The sequence below is a fragment of the Aphelocoma coerulescens genome, chromosome 28, assembly GCF_041296385.1.
Source record: "Aphelocoma coerulescens isolate FSJ_1873_10779 chromosome 28, UR_Acoe_1.0, whole genome shotgun sequence".
In the NCBI taxonomy this organism is placed as follows: Eukaryota; Metazoa; Chordata; class Aves; order Passeriformes; family Corvidae; genus Aphelocoma; species Aphelocoma coerulescens.
In genome coordinates this window covers 3,906,675-3,924,538 of record NC_091041.1, presented here as the reverse complement: position 1 = coordinate 3,924,538, position 17,864 = coordinate 3,906,675, and the positions used below count along the sequence as shown (strand labels likewise).

The 17,864-nt window shown below is 56.7% G+C and overlaps 1 protein-coding gene across 2 annotated transcripts; it reads right to left on the bottom strand.

Annotated features, from left to right (window-relative positions):
* Positions 1–1,973: 1,973 nt before the first annotated feature.
* Positions 1,974–9,852, bottom strand: TLE5 (TLE family member 5, transcriptional modulator). Of its 2 annotated transcripts, none has more exons than XM_068997348.1 (7): positions 9,706–9,852; positions 9,270–9,367; positions 7,775–7,838; positions 5,525–5,569; positions 4,208–4,270; positions 2,859–2,933; positions 1,974–2,222 (listed from the first exon to the last, which is right to left on the bottom strand). In XM_068997348.1, the coding sequence occupies exons 1-7, from the start codon at positions 9,730–9,732 to the stop codon at positions 2,004–2,006; spliced, it is 591 nt and encodes a 196-aa protein (XP_068853449.1). In that variant the 5' UTR covers positions 9,733–9,852; the 3' UTR covers positions 1,974–2,003. The 2 variants fall into 2 exon arrangements, with proteins under 2 accessions (XP_068853449.1, XP_068853450.1); XM_068997349.1 differs by having other exon boundaries at positions 1,974–2,225; positions 9,706–9,844.
* Positions 9,853–17,864: the final 8,012 nt, after the last annotated feature.

Sequence of the window (17,864 nt, the reverse complement as noted above, 5' to 3'; positions counted from 1 at the left end):
TCTGCCCCTGTCCCTTGTAAGCCTGCACTGGGCACCCTGCCCAACCCATGCCCAGCCCGGATTAGGCTGACCGGGCAGATAACGGGAGCATTGTCAAGCGCTGGTGCTGCCCGCAGGCTCTGTAACCCACCGGCCCCTCCATACCTCAGTGTTGGGTGCATCAGGACACCCCCCCCCGCCTCCCCCAGCACGGCTTCCTTCCCAGAGGAAGGAAATTTTCCCACTCCAACTGGCCTAAGAGATACCGAGGGGAAGATGTTATCAGGGTGGAGCAGGCTCTGAAGCCAGAGGACAGCTCTAATTATCGAGAGCCAATTCCATTACAGCAATCTCAGCCCCAGGGCAACGCAGGCTGGATTTTCCAGAGGGGCCTGAGAGCCACAGAAGCAGCTTATCCTCTGTGCCCACAGGAAAAATGAATTATGCACACACAGAGCAGACCTGTGGCAGCCCAAAGGGACCTCCACATGTGTTACCAAGCCACGCTGCTCAGACACAGAGCTGACAGACCTCGGGGCTGCTTCGCTCCTTGCTTTTCTTCTGGAGAGGCCCCCGCTCCCTTTTCACCACCCACCACTTTCACCTTGAGCTCCAGTTTGTTCTGGCTTTGCCTGGGCATCCTCTTGGCCCTGGCTCTGGCAGATTTCAGCTGTGGCACAGCCCCCACCTCTGCAGGGCTGTCCCAGAGCCACAAAGGCCACAGAGACGGCCCCGTTCCACCAGCCCCTACAAGGGTGGGAGAGAAGCCAGAGCCAGAGGTGTCAGTGTTAACCTCACTCGTCCTGGCTCCCAGAGAAACCTCCAGAGAGGGAGATCCAACAAGGGAATAATCTGGGATACACTACCACCTGAAGGTAGGAGGGCTACTCCTCCAGACTCCTCCCACAGCACAGGTGAACCAGGAAACCGCCCTGTTCTCCCCGATTGCCCCATCTGAAGGGACAGGAGACAAAGGGAAGTATTATAAAAGCATCCCAAATGCAGCAAGAAAGCAGCAGCAAGTCCTGGTTTTAACCAACCTTCTTATTTCTTTATTTGAAAGGCACAGCTTGTACGTCCTTGATACAGCATTTTCAGTTCCTCTTATTATAGGTCAAGTGATTAAACACAAAAAGCAAAACAAGATCTTTCTAAAGAACTATATACAAACACCAGATTATTATTTATTTTTTTTTTTCCATTTTTGTTTTTTAAGAAGACACGCTAGCGCACGGAGATAAGAACAGAGAAAGCTGCTGTATCCTCTACACAGGGCAGGGGCACAGGGAGGGGGAGGCCGGGGAAGGCTCTCGGTCTGCCTGCCCCCTCTGCCCAGCCACCTGGGCCCCCGGAGCCGGGTGCTGTGCTGAGAGGGAGCAGGTGGCACAGGCTCCCCCTCCAGCCCAGGGTGAACCCCCTGGCAGCCAGAGCTGGTTGAGAACAGGTACATGCAGAACAGCAAGGCGCCGGCCTGGTATCAGTGCAGGAGGGGCATGGGGGACACGGGGCCAGGGCGATGCGACGAGACCAAGAGCGCCTGGGGAAGGGAGGAGATTGTTCTGGGCCAGGGATCCCAGCAGGGAGTTGTGCAGAACCGTTAGGATCAAGGGGCAATCTTTAAATACCGAGGGGGGAGCAGCAGGTGGAGGGAGGGGCCACATGGCACCGAGGAGCTGGGACAGCCAAGGGGCAAAGTGGCCCCAGAGCGGCCCAAGCCAGGCTCCGGCTCAGCTCCGTGACGGAGCGGGAGGAGGGACAGGGAAGGCAGGCTGGGCACAGGGAGAGCACGATTGGCCACACGGGTAATGCTATGGCGCTTGCATTGCTGTGCAGCAGCCGGGGACGGCGCTGGGGACACCCCCCAGGCCCTGCCACCCGCCTGTGGGGACAGGCCTGGCGAGCTGCCACCGAGCACAGGTCTCCACGGCCCTGCTGCACAGCAACCAGAGAGAGATACTGCATTTTGCACTAACCCGCCCCCTCCCTCCCCCAGACAGCCCCCTTCCCCCGGCCCCCCGGTCGCTCTAATCCGATTTCTCCCCATCATCATCTTGGTGGGCATCCCCGTCGTGGCCGTTCTTGTCCTCCTTGGAGAGGTGAGCCTGCGAGCCCAGGGCCGACAGCGACAGGAGCCCGGTGCCGGCGCTGACGGCGGGGAGCGACGGGGGCTGGAGCCCCACGGGGAGCGGAGTCAGAGGCAGAGCGAGGGCTTGGAGCTGCGACAGCTGGTGAGCTTGAAGCTGCTGCTGTAGGGAACGATGGACAGACACAGAGACACAACGGGGGTATTGTCATTTTGAGTGCACTTGGACCCCAAACCAAGAGCCTGGACTGGCCAGACTGTGCCAGCAATCAACCTTAAACCAGGGACCTCAGGGTGCTGGAGAGCATTGCAGCCTCAGGGTTGGGTAGGAAAAGATTTCTCGAGTCCTGCTGCTGTGACAGCCTCAAGAGAAGCCTCAGCAGCGTCCCCAGCAGGACACACAGCCCCTACCCCACAGGACATCTGGCTTCAGGCTCTGGCATCTCCCAAGGCTGCAATTAAAGCCCTCACTCACAACCTTAACCAAGAGAGCAGATGGTGTTTTCATGCCAAGTACTTACTGTGGTTCCTGCTCAAAACCAAAGCTCCTCTCCCTGCACCCTGCTGAGGCAGAGCAGGGATCCCTGCTCCCCTGCAAACATCACAGCAAGCTGGGTGGAACCAGCCTTGTGCCAGCACGGCCAGCCCAGCCTTGCAGCCTTGTCCCTGCAGCTGCAGCACCATAGCAGGGGTCCCCTGATGTCCCCAGGTCAAGAATCCACAGCCCAGCTCTGTGTCCAGGCCAGAGGCCTGGATCCCCACCCCTCCCAACCCAAACTAAACATGCATCACGTACACGGATGATGGAGTTCAGTTCTGGCGCCGTGACCTGCTTGGCCCGTTCAATGGCTCCCAAGACTTGCTGCTGATGCTGGCGTGGAGAAAACAGAGGAATTTGGGGTCACTGCTAGTGCCACGGGGAAGCAGAACAGGGACCCAGTCCACACAGTCAGGCTGGTTACTCCACAGCTGGAGACACCTGCACACCACCCGTGACAAGGGCCTCACATGCAGCAAGGAGCGGGGAAGGAAACACATTTGTCTCATCCATGTCCTCACCACAGCATTAAGCAGCTCCCCTCTTACTCCCACCCTCATCCTGCTCTGTACACATCCAGAGAGATCCTTGGCCAGAGGTGGGCAATGTCTCTCATCCTGCCACCCTTCAACTACACAGACTGTCTAACAAACAAAACAAGCCCTGAAATCAGAAGCTTTTGGGAAGCTCCAGAGTTCTTGGGACACAAGCTGGATGCCAACTGCAGCAGCAGCTGGGTGCTCCAAACAGAAGCAGAAAAAATGGCTGTATCATATACTTTAAAAGAAAATAAAGGACAACACTGTACTTGCTCCTTGCAGAGCACAAGGTCTCTGAACACCAGGCCTCTCCACCGCACTCCAGCAAGGGGATTTTTCTTTTCTTTTTGGCAGCAGGACAGGGTAAGGATTGCATTAAGATGCAAAAGATTTAGCTGGGGCTTAGTTATTAGGCAGCTCTGATCTGATCAGCGACTTTGTCCATCCTAAGAACAGGTGGGTGGGAGAAACAGAACCTGTGCCCTAAGCCCAGTGCTGACCCCAAGCAAGAAGCCTCCAACCCCCAAAGAGCCAGGAGAACTGCTCAGAGCTCAGCCTCCATGGGGAGACAGAAGATATGGCTCTAGAGGTGCTTAATCTTCCCCCCGCCTCAGACAGCAACTCCCAAGCACCCCCTCCCCCAATTAATTTCTCAGGGGAGTGAGAGGAGCCCATCAGCTGCATTAATTAATGAGGCAGAGGAACCAGATCTCAAAGAGGAGCCATATGGAGGTATTTTTTTAAGGGTCCTTCTCCCCTGCTTAGCACCCAAAGCTCCCACTGCCCCTGCAGACATGGCTGATGGCTCACGAGAGAAAGCAGGAGAGAGCAGGACCAGCTTTGTCCCCAGCTGCCACCAAAGGGATGGAGGGCACACTACCCACCACACAGCGCTTGGGGAGCCAACACTGCCTTGAAGGGCTGGTCCCCACGCAGGGGGTGAGAGCAAGCAAGGAGGTTTCCCAGCCCAGGGTGGGGAGCTGCCTGTGCTGGAGGGCTGTGACATCTCGCTGGCTGCAGAGGGACAGTGGCCTCCATGCCAACAGACCCCCAGGCTGGGGGACTCACCTCTTGTGAAAGGTAGGGCAGAACCTGTGCACAAATCCCATTTAGCCTCTTGACGATTTCAGCCTAAAAAGGTGGGGGGGGACAGAGAGGAAAGGTCAGGCAGCTCAGGACTGAGCACCCACAGCACCAGCTGCCCCACATTCCCCCTCCCTTGGGAATGGCCCTAGAAAACCCACTCTCCTTGGAAAGATGCTGGCAGCATGCTGGTGCCGTGGGGATCACCTTGCCCCCCGAGGCTCCTCCCTGCACAGTTAAATGAAAGGATGCTGCTGACTGCCAAGAGCAGATTTTCAATATTCCCCTTCCTCTCCTCTGACGTTCATTTAACAAATTGGGAGCAACTAGAGAGGAAAGTTACTGCAGAGCCAGGTGGGGATGTGCTGAATTACATTTGCCATGTGGACACAGACACACACACAGCTGCTTGGCCCTCTCAGGCTCCCCCTCCCCAGCTGAGCTGCTGGACTGGGGCTACTGGGGGAGACCAGAGGGGCTGGGCAGCTTCCTCACTACCCTCAAACCAGCAGTGGCAAATTCTGGGGTGTTAAATGCTTTTCTCCTGGCAAATAGTGAAGCTACCAGTCCTTTGCAAGTCACTTTCCAAAGGAGTCAAAAGAAATATAGCCAACGGGTACAGGCACACACTAAAACCAGCTGAGGGGACCCCACCAGCACCACAGGGAAGCAGATGAGGCTGGGAGACATTTGTGGGACAGCAGTGAGGATTCGTGGCTCAGATTCTTCGACAAGATTCAGGTTTTCCCAGGGAAGCCAGTCTCATGGGCTTAGCAACAAGGGCAATGGGATCAGAAGCACCAAGTGCCTTTGTGGGGAACAGAACTGTGCTAAGAGGCTTAAAACTGAGCCACGACACACAGCTGACTTTGTGACTGGAGCTGGAGCCAGATAGAGACAGGCTCAGAGGAAGCTCATGTTGTTAACACCACAGGTAATTAGTCACTGGGGATAATTAACAACTTAACCACCAGTGAGGGTAATGAGCAAACTTATCCAGGCTGCCACAGAGTCTCCAAGCTGCACCTCCAGACCCTGCCTGCACTGCCCTGTCTGGTGCTCAAATATCTGTTCAGGCCCTGGGGAGAACCACAGCATGCCCAGAGCCCAGGATGGGAGCTCACAGGCCAGCACTGTGATCCTGAGAGGTGGGGGGGCCTGCACTTCAAAGGCAGCTCTGACATTTTACAGGCTTGATAGCATGAACTAGTTTCTAGTTCCTGAAACGCAATGAAGTGACAGAGGGCAACACAGAGCAGACAACGCACCTTCCCCAGCACTTGGAGGTGCTTTCCCCCCTACCTGTTTGTGCATTTCAATATTCAGCCCGTAGGACATCTCATAGTACTGCAGAGCAGGAGAGAAAAGAGAACAAAACAAATTGTAAGTCAAGTCTCTGCCAGGTAAGTGCTGGGAGCCACCACTGCATTCCTGGCAGGGTTTTCTACAAAGGCTGCGCAAGGAAGGAGAGCAGAGGCCAGCCCTAGGAAACAGAGACAGCAGGAGGCAAGCACAGAGACCCCCTCCAGGTGCTCCCTGCCCACCCTGCTCCAGACCTGGAGATTTGCCCCACAGAACTCCCCTCACAGACACCTTTCCACAGTTTGCACCAAGGTGAGAGGGAGTCAAACCTGGAAAAAAGCTCAGGGCTCCAGACTTCCCTAAGCACAGCCAGGAGAGAGGCAGCCTGGCTCTGTGAGCTTTGCCTGGCCAGTATCCTAAAGCCCACATGACTGCTTCAGCAGAAAATGGGAGAGACCACAACTGGACTTCATCTAGCAAGTAACACATCCAGCTGTGCACAGCTCCAGCTGTTTAGGAAGGAGTTATGTGGAAACCTCCCCCCTCCACACACAAGAACAATCCACCCAGAAAACCCCTGCACAGCAGCAACAGGCAGCTACAGACAATCTATTGGCAGAAGCAGCTAATTCCTGACCCCTGGAAGAAGCTGTTATAAGGCTGATGTTTTGAGAGTTTAGAAACCTCCTCCTGCAGCCTGCAATCCTGATTCTTCCAAAGGGAAAAGAACAATCCACATCTGTGCTCATTTAACTGAAGATCACTGGCATCCTGGCACCGACGCCACAAGGCTACGAAGCGCCCGGCTTGGTATCAGAATGATCTCAGCCTGCTGCGGGCTCTCGAGGCTTCTTTGCATTCTGAAGACCGAGCAGGAAGCAGGAGCCCGTCCCCCAAGCTGCCAATTGTGACTTATTCAAAAATCAGAGCAGCTGTAGCAGCTTTGCACATTCACAGGAACCCTCCTCTTGGCTCCCCGTGACGGGGAGCGGCAGCAGCTCCGGCTCAGCCACGCAGAGAAGGCAGGAGCTGCTGCGCCTGCAGAGCCTCCAGCGCTGCGCCACGAGTAACAGCCCTTCCCCTCTGCTGCTGACAGCAACCTGAATCAATTCTGGTGACTGCCAGCATTAAGGAGGGGAAAAAAAAAATGTATCTTGGCCACTGCTGGAGATGAGGGTTTCTGTGCAGACTGAGAGGCACAGGAAGCAATTGTTTACCAGTGAGAACTTGAGGGCTTCCCCATTAACACACCAGGAAAGCTGTGACCTCTTCTCCTTGTCCCTCGCCCCAAACACACCTTGCTTCCCACAGCCTCAGAGTCTGGGCACAAGGGCAGTAGAGAAAGATGGAGGGGCCAGCTCCCTTATTTCTGGTTTTAAAGTCTTAACTCTGCTCTGAAGAGCTGCTCTATTAATTTCTGCATCTTATCTCTTCCTTCCAGGGCAGGTGCAGCAGCTGGCAAGCAGGAACAGCAGCTGGCAAGCAGGAACCAGCTCATCTTCATGGACAGTATTGCAGCCTCCTGTTAACTCCATGATAGAAAGGAAGAGACCACAGCCCTGCCTGGCATCCCTCCCCTCTGCTACAAGGGCTCTTCCTCACCCTGCTCACCAGAACATGGCTGTTTCCTGGCAGATTTCTCCTTGGAAAGACACAGCTAAGCCTGCTGCCCACACGTGGCACCATTTCTCATGCCTTTACCAGGCACTGCGCTGGGACTTGCACACCCTGTGCTGGGACACACGTGCCAGCACTCAGTACCATGGCTCAGCAAGGCTGCAGGGTCATCAGAAGGTGCAGAGGGTCTAGCCCTTGCACAGAAGCTGGATTCTGCTTCTAACTCACACTTGGGCTTGTGGGGTTTCCCAGTTTCCTGACTCCTCAGAGCACTGCTTTGTCTCTCACTGGCCATGACCCTCCCAGAGTCCCCGAACACCTGCACACCAGCACCTTCTCAGGTGTGTAAGAGCTGTCACTTCCCCTGGGCACGGGGAGCCAGGCCAAGGACCCATCAAGCAATCACCCACCGGGCCCCATTTTCTACATCAAAGAACTCCCTGCCACCCCGCATTTCAACAACCCGCTGCATGCAGCCAACACAAAACAGCCCCGTTTTCAGAAAAAGCCAGTTCCAGCCGTGCTGAGAGCCCTGGAGCTCTGCGGGGCATGGGCTCCTTGCCAGGCAGAGCCCAGGCACAGGCACCTGCTGGTGTTGCCACCCACACACTCTGCTCTCAGGCTGGTCCTTACCATGACGTAGTGACGCTGCATCTCCGATTTCTCGCTGGCTAGTTTGTCACATTCCAACTTCAAGCTGAAAAGCCAGAAAACAGTAAGAAAACCACAAACAGGAGGTGAGAGAGTTGATCGCCACAGAGCAGCTGCTTCCTGCACGGCCTCGTCCCAGCCAGGCTGGATTCTTGGACATCACTATCTGGACTTCAAGGGATGGCCAGAGCCCGGCCAGGCTCTGCTGGCACAGTAGTGACCACACAGAGCCTGCTCCCACTATCTCAGCTGGAGTCCCACCAGCACAGATTCAGGAGAAGGACACAAGGCTATCCACCAGCTGAACACTGACCTCCCTCAGGCAAATCCATTCCACAGGAAGCAGAATGCTGGGTAGGAGCAGAGTTGGCTGCCCAGGGAGGGGTTTGCCTTTCCTCAACAGATCGCTGGCAGCTGGGGACAGATTCTGGCACAGAACCTGTCTGCAGCACTCGAGAGATGTTCCAATACAACATCAAAACCAAAGCCAGACCCATTTCTGGATGGGGGCAGGGGGGAGGCCCAAATGCAGCACATCCCTCCAGAAGCAAGAATTTTTCCTCTCCTAGATTCTTCACACCCTTCAGAGAAAGTGCCGCAGCTCCCAGTGTTTTATGAGACTCCAACTCACCAGCCGAGCAACTGCAGCCAGCATGTGCTGTGGTTTTATGTTTCAAACAAGAAACAGCTTCACCTACACAAAACCTGCTCCTTCTTGAGCAGATTAAGTCCAAGGGGGTGGAGCGGCGTGGGGGGAAAGCTTCCCTTTCAGCAGGAACGTTCCTTGGGCTGCCCTACTCCCCCGATGGCACTGCCAAGGCACGGAGACGCCAGGAAAGACCACTTCCCAGCAGTTTTTTCTGCCAGAATGACACCACCACAAACTTGTGACCTGCCCGCAGGCAGAGCCCGGGCTAGGGGATATTACAGCCACATGGCACCAATGCACACACCACAACCAGCGCCAGGCTGTGGCAGAGGGCATCACTCATTCAATTTAACCCAAAGGGCTTCATGTTTATGTCAGGCACACACACACGCAAAGCAACAGATTGTCTCAAGCCAGCTTTTGGGTCAGCAACACTATTTCCACACACAGGACAGCAGAAGCTTTTGGATTTAAGTGCTCCCTGCAGCATTTGCAGTCCAGGAATGGCAGCCAGCGAGAAGAACTGAGGAAAACTCCCAGCAAGAGACAGGAGGCCTGGCAAGTGTCTGTGCAGTCCTGGCTGAGTAGCACTTGGAGGAAAGACCTTGGCTGGAGAAGGGAATGGGCGTTCTCCTCGCTGGGCTCCCATGTGGACACGACCAACGCCGTGCCCGAGGTCCTCCTCCAGCCAAAGGCGTCCCAAGCTACGCGACGGGGTCCCCTTCCCCATGTTCTCATCCGGTCCCGGGAGCGAAGCAACGAGCAGCAGAATGGGAGCGATTCCCGTGCATCGGCCGGGACAGCCCCGGGCCCGGGGGGAGCACGTACCTGTGGTACTGGGCCTGCAGCAGCTGGAACTCGTCCTTGATGCGGTCGCAGGAGTCGGAGGTCGTGAACTTCAACTGCTGAGGCAGGTGAGAGGAGCCCTTGAACAACAGGAGACAGCGCTGGAACCGGAGCCGGCGGCCGCCGGGCCCCCCCGCCCCGAGCCCGCCCTGGGGGCCGAGCCCCCACCGGGGGCACCCCCGGGGCCCAGCGCCCGCGCCCGGGACGCGCCCAAGGTCACCCGTGGGGCCCCTTCCCCGGGTGCCGCCGGCGGCCCCGCCGCCCCTCAGCACCGGCCGCGGCCGCCGGCGGCGGGAGGCGCTCGATCCCCTCGACCCCGCGCGGGCCGAGGGAGGCCGGGCAGCCCCCGCGCCGTCCCGCGGCCCCGCCGGCGCCCGGCCCCGCCCCGCGGCCGCTCCGGCCCCGGGCCGCGCCGTACCGAGTGCCGGCTTTGTGGAAACATCATGTCAGGTTGCGGCTCGGTCCCCGCACGGAGCGGCCCGGTGCCGCCTCCCGCTCCTGCTCCCGCCCCCGCCGCGGCTCCCCGCGCCGCCTTTGTCCGCGCCGGGTCCGGCCGCCCCGGCCCCGCGGCCGCCCCGCCCCGGCCGCGCCGCTCGCCCCGCGCCGCTCCCGCCGCCGGCGCCTATTGTCTAATGGCGGCTGCGGCTCCGGCTCCGTCCTGCGGCTGCTCGGCACCACCTGCCGCCGCCGCCGCCTCCCCGGCCCGGGCGGGCCCACGGCCGCGCCCGCCCCCGCCGGTCCCCGCCCCCGCCGCGCGGCGCCGCCGGCCGCGGACACCGGGCCCGGCTGCGCTCCGTGCCCTGCCTGCGGCGGGGCCCGGGGGGCACGGGGGATGCGGCCCCGCGGTCGGGACGGGCGTTGCCCCGCCGGCCTCTCCTTCCCGCGCCCCGGCCGGGGCTGCCCGGCCCTCCCCGCACCCTCCCGGTGCCCCGGGCCCCCCTCCGAGCTCAGAGCCCCGAGCCCATCCCGGCGGAGGCCGCGGTGTTTGCCCGGGCCGCTGGCAGAGCGCGGGGGGCAGGCCCAGGGTCCGGCTGGCCTGAGGCAGGTCCAGAGCCGCCGACCGGCCCTCGCCGGGCAATGAGGCTCCTCGCCCTTCCCCAAGCAGAACAGGCATTTCTTAAACCGGGGTTTCGTTTTGCTTTATTTCAGCGTTGCCCTTGGCTGAGTGTGAGGGAAGGCAAAGGAAAAAGGTAATTCACCTACAACTGGCCCCCAGACAAACCTCTGATCTCTAAACAATGGATTATTCTGCCCTGCATGCAAAGTTTGGTCCTAAACCTGCTGCCTGAGGAGCAGACCCTGCAGTTCCTGTCCTAGGGGATCAGTTGCATCCCCCCAGAGAGCAGTGGGGTGGGGAATTCAGCCACAGACTTTATTTCTGGAAGGACTTTGTTGCCATGGGGCCTCTTGCAAAGCCACACACACACAAATGTGCCCGTGCTGAGGCAGGATCAGGTCCTTGGAAGCCATTCGGAGAATAACAGGCAGGAACACGGTTGGTACGTGTGAGCACACAAGGAGCTTTCATAAATTTCAGATGTTGCTCTGTCTCTATCTTTAAAAATCAGTACATTTTCTGATTAAAAATAAAACCCTACACGTCATGACTCCAGCAATGTGGGCTGGCCTGTTGTGGTATTTATTTTTAAAAAGAACAATATAGCAGCTGAGTTATTGTGACACCTCCTGCATATTGTGCAGTAGCTTTTTCACTTCAACATCTCCATATTAGTGGAAACTGTGACAGCTTCATGCCAAGGATTATTAATAGTGCAGCCAGGCTTCGTGTCCCTGCAGAATAAGGGTTGGAAAACAGGGCAGACAGTCTTCCCCCAGTGGGGTTGGCATCCTGGTCCCCCTTTTTACATGGAGAGAAACTGAGTCACCCCAGCTTAGGCTCTGCTCAAGGGCAGAGGGATGCAGTTTATAGTCAGTGTGTGCATGAGGCCAGACCAGGTCCCTGTTGTCCTCTCCCCCTGGTCCTGGAGCAGCACAGGCACCCTGCCCTACCCTTGCAGCAACTTGCAGTCACTCCCTTCCAAGTGGGAAATGAAACGCTCCTTTATTGGCATTTCTGTCGGCTACAAAATGTTCCATTTTATCTTTTTTTTTTTTTTCTCCTCTCTCCTTACATTCTTCCAGGAAACACTCTAATTTATGGTATAATCTTGGCAAATCCCAATCCAGGGGAACACAAACTCTCTTGTGCCTGGTAAATGACTTTTTAATGGGCCCGTTTCCAGCCGGGCAATGCACCTGCATCTGAAGAAGGGGGGATTTTAGCCTTGCCCAGTCTGTGTGAGTCAGTGGGGCTGAATATGGCCTGGGCACAGAGGAGCTGGCCTCAAACACAGCCTGGTGAACAGCGGGGGTTCCCACAGCCCACCTCAGACCTGGCTTGAGAAATGAAGGTTTTTCCAGCACAGGAAAGGGAGTTCTGTGTAGGAGCTCTCCAAGTGAACCAACATTTGTCTGCTGCAAAGCTGTTTGAAGGCAATGTGGGGAAGCCCCCCACTCCCTCAACACCTTGGCTGGGAATAAAGTCATGCTGGACTCTTGCTACAGCCAGAGCTGGGTCGGGGTTGGACATTAAGGTGGGTTTCCATAAAGCCACAGGTGGCACAGAGGGCAGAAACATTTTGCATTTCTAATGGAGCAATAAGCTGTCCCAGTCCCTGGCCCCACTGGAACAATTCATACAGAGATGTCCTAATGAAACCAGAGAAACTTCCTATTAGTTCCTAAAAGGAGCAGTCTAACAAAGCTGCCAAAAATAAATCTGTGTAATGAAGAGCCTTTGTAAATTATTCAGATATTATATCCCACTCCAGCACTGGTTCAAGGAGAGAGATTGTACAGACATTTTCTGCTCTGAAGCTCTGGACACAAGGTGAAAGCCATGCTGTCATCATTATGAAAATGTAGGCTCTGAGATCCTGCTTTTACCCTGAGAATACTCTCTTTTACCTGGAATTAAAGAGGAAGAAATCAAAAAGGCACAGCAGCAATTCAGGCCCTGAGACAAGGAAGGTTTTTTTCCTTTCTCCACAGCCTCAGGATCTCTCTTGAGGCCCATCACCTCAAGCTGACCACATACACACAGGTGCTTTGCAGGATCGAGTCTGAGGAACCTGGGGCACTGCACAGCTCAGAGTGGCATGGACAGGACCCCACTGGGTGTGGGGTGGCTCAGCCAGCGACTCCTTTGCTTCTCAGTTGTGGTTTGAATGCTGTGGCCTCCTTCCAGTAGGAACTGGGCTGAGACCCATCACACTCATTAAACTTCAGCTGCCCTCGATACCCCCCACCTGCTAAGAAACCCCAATCCCTCCCCGGGCTGCAGTCCCCCACTGCCACCCTGTATTCAGACATCTGTGAGGTAGTTAATAAGGGGCAGTGGTGGCAGCTTGTGGGCTATTAGCCACAACTGGCCCCATGCCACGCTGCTGGGGCTCACAGAGTTCTCCCCTTCCTTCCTCCCTTCTTCCCCAGTCCCTCTTTGCCAGCAGCAGGGCTGGTTCCTGCTTTTTTGTTGTTGTTGTTTTTCCCAGCCCTGCTTCCCCTGCCCACTGGCAGCCCTGCCATGTCTGTGCCACCTGGCTGGGATGGGGAGGCCAGGACTGGTGGGGGAGGCCGGGCACTGGACTTCGGCCCCCTGCCACATCCAGGCCACAGTGTCCCTTATCACCCCTCTAATCACAGGGATTTTTGGCTTTTTATATGAAACTTTCTCCAGATAGTGTAACACAATCAGCCAGACACGAGGCACGGGCTGGGCAGGCCTGGGAGTGATTTACAAGAGATCTGCTTCTGAAGTCCCTCTTCCACATAAGGGGCTGTTTTCCTTCTCTCCCTCGCCACCTCCCAACTCTCCTGCTGCTGTTATGAGCTGTGCAGGTCTCCCTGCTGCAGCAAAAGGCTGGGATGAGCAGTGAGGCTGCATGGGATGAGCAGTGGGGCTGCACAGGCTCCCAGGGAGGTGAGAGAGCCAGAAGTGCAGCACTCTTCTCCCCACAAACACGGCATTGGCAGGGCACAGACGCCATCTGGCAGCGCTGTCCCTCACACCCATCACCACCCAGCCCCAACTGCTCCATTCCCTGGGACACCCAGGTGATCCTGATGGGACACAGCAGAGTACCAGCACCTCAGTGCCCACGTGGGCAGCACACAAAGCACTCGTTCTGCACCATATGCCCACGGTTCCACGCTCATTTCCTGCTGAAACTGTCTTGCTGCTTGCCCTCAGAGGCAGAAATGAACACCAGCCCAAATTCCTAACCTACACCAAGAAGAAAAAGGAGAAACTGTCCCTGGATGTGCACAGGTCCCAGCCAGGAATGGCCTGTAGGCAGAAAGGGCCTTTCTCCAAGAACAGCCTTGGTCCAGGCAGGCTTTTTACAGCTGGTAAAACGTTCCTACCTTCTTTGATCCCATTTTATCAGTGACTTGGAATAATTGGGTTCCACTCCTCCTGGTGGCTGCCCCCCACCCCTCCCTTCTGCTATGGCCTGTGTTTTTGCTGCAGACTGATTAGGGGTAATTATCATCCTTTTTACCAGCCAAAGTGCAAGGAACAGTTCACACTCCTTGCAGGAAGCAGGAAAGGGATTTTGCAGCTGAGCCGTGATTAGGAAGCACATGGTAAGGATGCCTGAACCTGCTTGCTCCCTGGGTGGTGTCCCTGAGGCATTTGGTGGGAGATAAGCAGGAAATTTGGAGCTGTAAGACGGTCAGGAGGTCCAGGGGAATCCACGGACCCTTTGGTCGTGAGAAGGTTCCTGGCACAATCAGTTTGCAGAAGCAGCGTGTGAATCCCTCTGCATATGAAACCCAGACTGAGCCTGATTGTGGGAGTGACCCACAGGGGCTGGAATGGGCAAGGAGGAGCTTCTTGACCAGCCCCACTTGTGCTGTGGGCACGGCCAGGATTCAGGATTCTCCCCTCTCTCCTCTGGCTCCCTTGCTGGACAAAGGGAGGAGCGAGATACCGATTTTAAGGTCAAAAGGATCAGCCAGGCTTTCTTCCTGCCTCAGGTGAGGCAGATTCCTCCTGCCCCGTGCAGGATCAGTGTTCATCTACTGCACTGGATCGTCACCAAATGCATATTTGCAGCAATTTCTGAGATTGCACAGAGAAGACAGATTACTACACCCTTAAGAGTCTTTCTGTACTCGGCTAGTTCAGCAGCACTCCTCCAGGTAGGGAGAACATTTCTTCCTGACCTCAATTTATGACAAACACTGAAGCATGAGGCTGGATTGATTGCACAAGGAGATTGTGTCTTAGTAACTTGTGTGAATGCTGCAGCAGCTATGCTAATTCATCATTCCTTTATTTATGAAATCTGTGTGCAGGTTGAGTGCAATTAAATGATGTGCTTTGGGATCTAGGGGATGAAAGGATCACGGAAAATGTAGGTTTGTTATCCTAGTTTACTGTGCACTGAGCCCACCTAGAACACCATGACAAACCAGATGTGAAACATAAGGTTTAAAAAAAAACAGCAATTGCTGTCACAGGCTGCATTTGTCAGCATTGTTTGATCTCAGTGCCTTTCCCCCTCTTTTCAGAGAACTCAAATCTCCTCGTGGCATCTTCCTGTGACAGGCAATTGAAGAGCTTGTAAAATTAATTTTGGGGGAGGCTGAAACATTTGACACGTGCTCTGCAGCTGGGTTCCTGGTCCCCATCAGCACCCAGAGAGAGTCCAGACACATTCCTCCTTCGAATATCACAAAAGAAGGAGACTCTGCAACCCCTCTGGGCAACCTGTGCTCTGTCACCTGCACAGGAAAGTTCTTCCTCATGTTCCAGGTAGAACTTCCTGTGCATCAGTTTCTGCCCATTGTCCTGTTGCCCAGCACCACTGAGCAGAGCCTGGCTCCATCCTCTGACACTCTTCCTTCAGATACTTATGGATATTGGTAAAATCCCCTCTTGGTCTTCTCCAGGCTGAACAAACTCAGCTCCCTCAGCTGGCAGGATCACCTCTCTGACCTGCTGGCAATGCCTGCTCCCCTCTGCTCTCAAAAATCTGGAACTCACAAGCAGCTAAGAAATGGGGCCAGAATGGAGAAAAAGGGATGGTACTTTCAAATGTCTGCAGTGCTGCCCAGCACGATGTGTCTGCATCCTGATGGGCCTTGGGATCTTCCTCTCTGTAAACAAATGGGGGTCATCTTTGGGCTCAGCATTAACTGCTGCAAATGTGGGCCATGGGAACAGTTGCTCTGGAAGTGGCCTGACATGATCAGGATCAGCTTTCTGCAGGAACAGGGACATGGAGCCTGGGGAATTGCACAGCACACTGGTGACAGAGCTGAGGGAAATCCCAGGTCTCCTGGGAACCCTCTGAGCACCAAAACTTTTCCATTAGGGCTGAAAGGGAGGGAGTGGATGGGCTATTGTTGCTTGGAGACTGGCAGTTCTGTCATTCTTAAATCAACACTTTGATCAGGATTCATCAAAACTCAACATCTGTAGTCCCAAGCTTTCCATCAGCAAGCGGTCCAGAGGTTGGATGCAAATTTTATTGCTCCATTTCTTTTGGCAAGCTGTGGAAATTTCTTCAGGATCATCTGGCCTTTAGATTTTGATCCTACCCAGGAGAAGACAACCACAACAACACCTTCCAGCATACAGCACCTCGTGGTTCAAAGCAGCCCAGCAATCCCAACTAGGTAACACTTTAGCAGCCCCAGACGTTATCTGTGTTATCCTCACAGCCTGAGGACAGGCAAAGAGGTCAAGGGACTTGCTCAGTCAGGGCAGTGCTGCAGGGGTTATAGGAACCTCAGCCTCTTTAGGGACTGTCCAGAGATGGAAGTTCCAAAGGGCAGCAGGTCACAGGGAGCAGCCCCTGTGGCTTTGATCCTGGGTGTACTGAGCACTTCTGTCTGCTGAATAATTTTCAGCTGGCAAAGCAAAATGACCACATGTCCTTTGCCAGAGGTCTGTGATGAGGGAGGAACAGTCCTCTTGGCTATGGGGCACCTGGGAGGGAAAGTAAGAGAGTGTAACAAAGGGAGGTGAGTATTGATACTGTAAAAGGCCAAACTAGGGAGATGTCACTGAAACAAACAAACAAAAAAATTAGTCTTCTTTTAACTGAGGCAAAGAACTCTTGGGAATAGCACAGGTGTGTAAGAAAGAACTTAAGTGGAAAATAGAACCTGTTGTTTGTGAGTATCTTGTGTTTCTGTCTCAAACTGCCAAGAGGTAGGGACTGGCAAACCATGGTATGAGCCAGGCTGTAACAAGGAAGACAGGTAGGTAACAGCTCTACCATGCTTTTTTGGACCTTCAGAAAGACTGTTTAGATACAGACCCCAGGCAAGGCAGGGCAAGGGGTATGCAACCACAGGTGCTTGCAAGAGGGGGTTGCATGTGTGGAGCATCCAGGTGGCAGGTATTCTGCTTAGGGCAGGTTCCCACAGAGCACGGTGGGGCTGCTCAGACAGATAAAGGTGCACTGGCAGGAAAAGAAGGAACACAAGGCTGTGGCATGGACGGGATGCATCAGGCTGCTGGCTGCAGGACCTGCTACAGGTCAACAGGCACCTGGTAGGGAGTAATGAGGAAACCTGGGGTAAAGCCAGCTCTGAGACCCTCTGTGTGGAGAGACGCGGAGCGAGGGGCGCTTCAGAAGTGGCACCGAGAGAGCTCAGCTGGATCTGCGTGGCTCTGGTGGGACACGGCACAGCCGGAGCCTGGAGCATGGGAACGGCGAGGCCTCAGCCTCTTCCTCCTCGGCACCGAGGGCTGCCGCAGCCGTGGGCGGCCGGGCTAGCGGGGTCTGCGGGCTGAGCTGGGCCCGTCCCACGCAGGGTAGGGCCTGGCCCCCTCAGGCACCCGCTGGGGGCTCCGAGCGGTCCGGGACGAGCCGCAACGTCCGGGGCCCGGGCCCGCCCTGTGCCGCCATCCCAGCGGCCGCCAAGGCCCTACCCGGCCGGCGGGGCCTAACCGCGGGGCTGCAGAGGGCGAGGGGAGGCGGCGGCTCCGCGCTCGGCCCTGCCGGGCCCCATCACGGGAAGGTCCGGTCCAGTCCGGTCCCGTCCCGTCCCGCCCCGCCATGGGCGCCCGGTCCGCCACCTTCCCACAATGCTCGGCGGCCCCGCCCCGCTCCAGGAACGCGCGTCCGTGCGCCCTCCCCCCCCGCGACCGGCCAACCAAACCCTGCGCTCCGATTGGCCGCGGCGCCTCGTCCCGCCCGTCCGCGCCCGCCCCGCCGCGCGCCGCGCTCTCCCATTGGTCCCGGCCGCTGTCAATCAGCGCTTGTTTTCGGCGGCAGCGGGTTGGGTTGCGCCGGCTCGTCGGTGTCTCGGCGGAGCCGTGCGGAGGGAGCGGCGGCGCAGCCGGGCGAGAGCGGCGCGGGGGCGGCGGCGGCGGCGCTGGCGCTGGGCCCGGCCGCAGCACTCGGGGCCGGGGCGAGGCCGGGCCGGGCCGGCGCCGCGCAGGGCGGGAGGGTGGGGAGGGAAGGGGGCGCGGGACGCGGGACCGGGCCGGGCCGGGCTCCCGGCCGTGCGGAGGACGGTGGTCGGTGCCGGGGGGGTGGGGGGGTGGGCGGGGGCGTC

Excerpts from the sequence above, each read along its gene's own strand:
- TLE5 (XM_068997349.1), bottom strand. The coding sequence starts at position 9,732 with ATGATGTTTCCACAAAGCCGGCACTCG. Across the intron at positions 5,570-7,774 it reads TGCAGCGTCACTACGTCATG|TACTATGAGATGTCCTACGG; the intron begins GTAAGGACCAGC and ends CCTGCTCTGCAG. Across the intron at positions 4,271-5,524 it reads ATATTGAAATGCACAAACAG|GCTGAAATCGTCAAGAGGCT; the intron begins GTAGGGGGGAAA and ends CCACCTTTTTAG.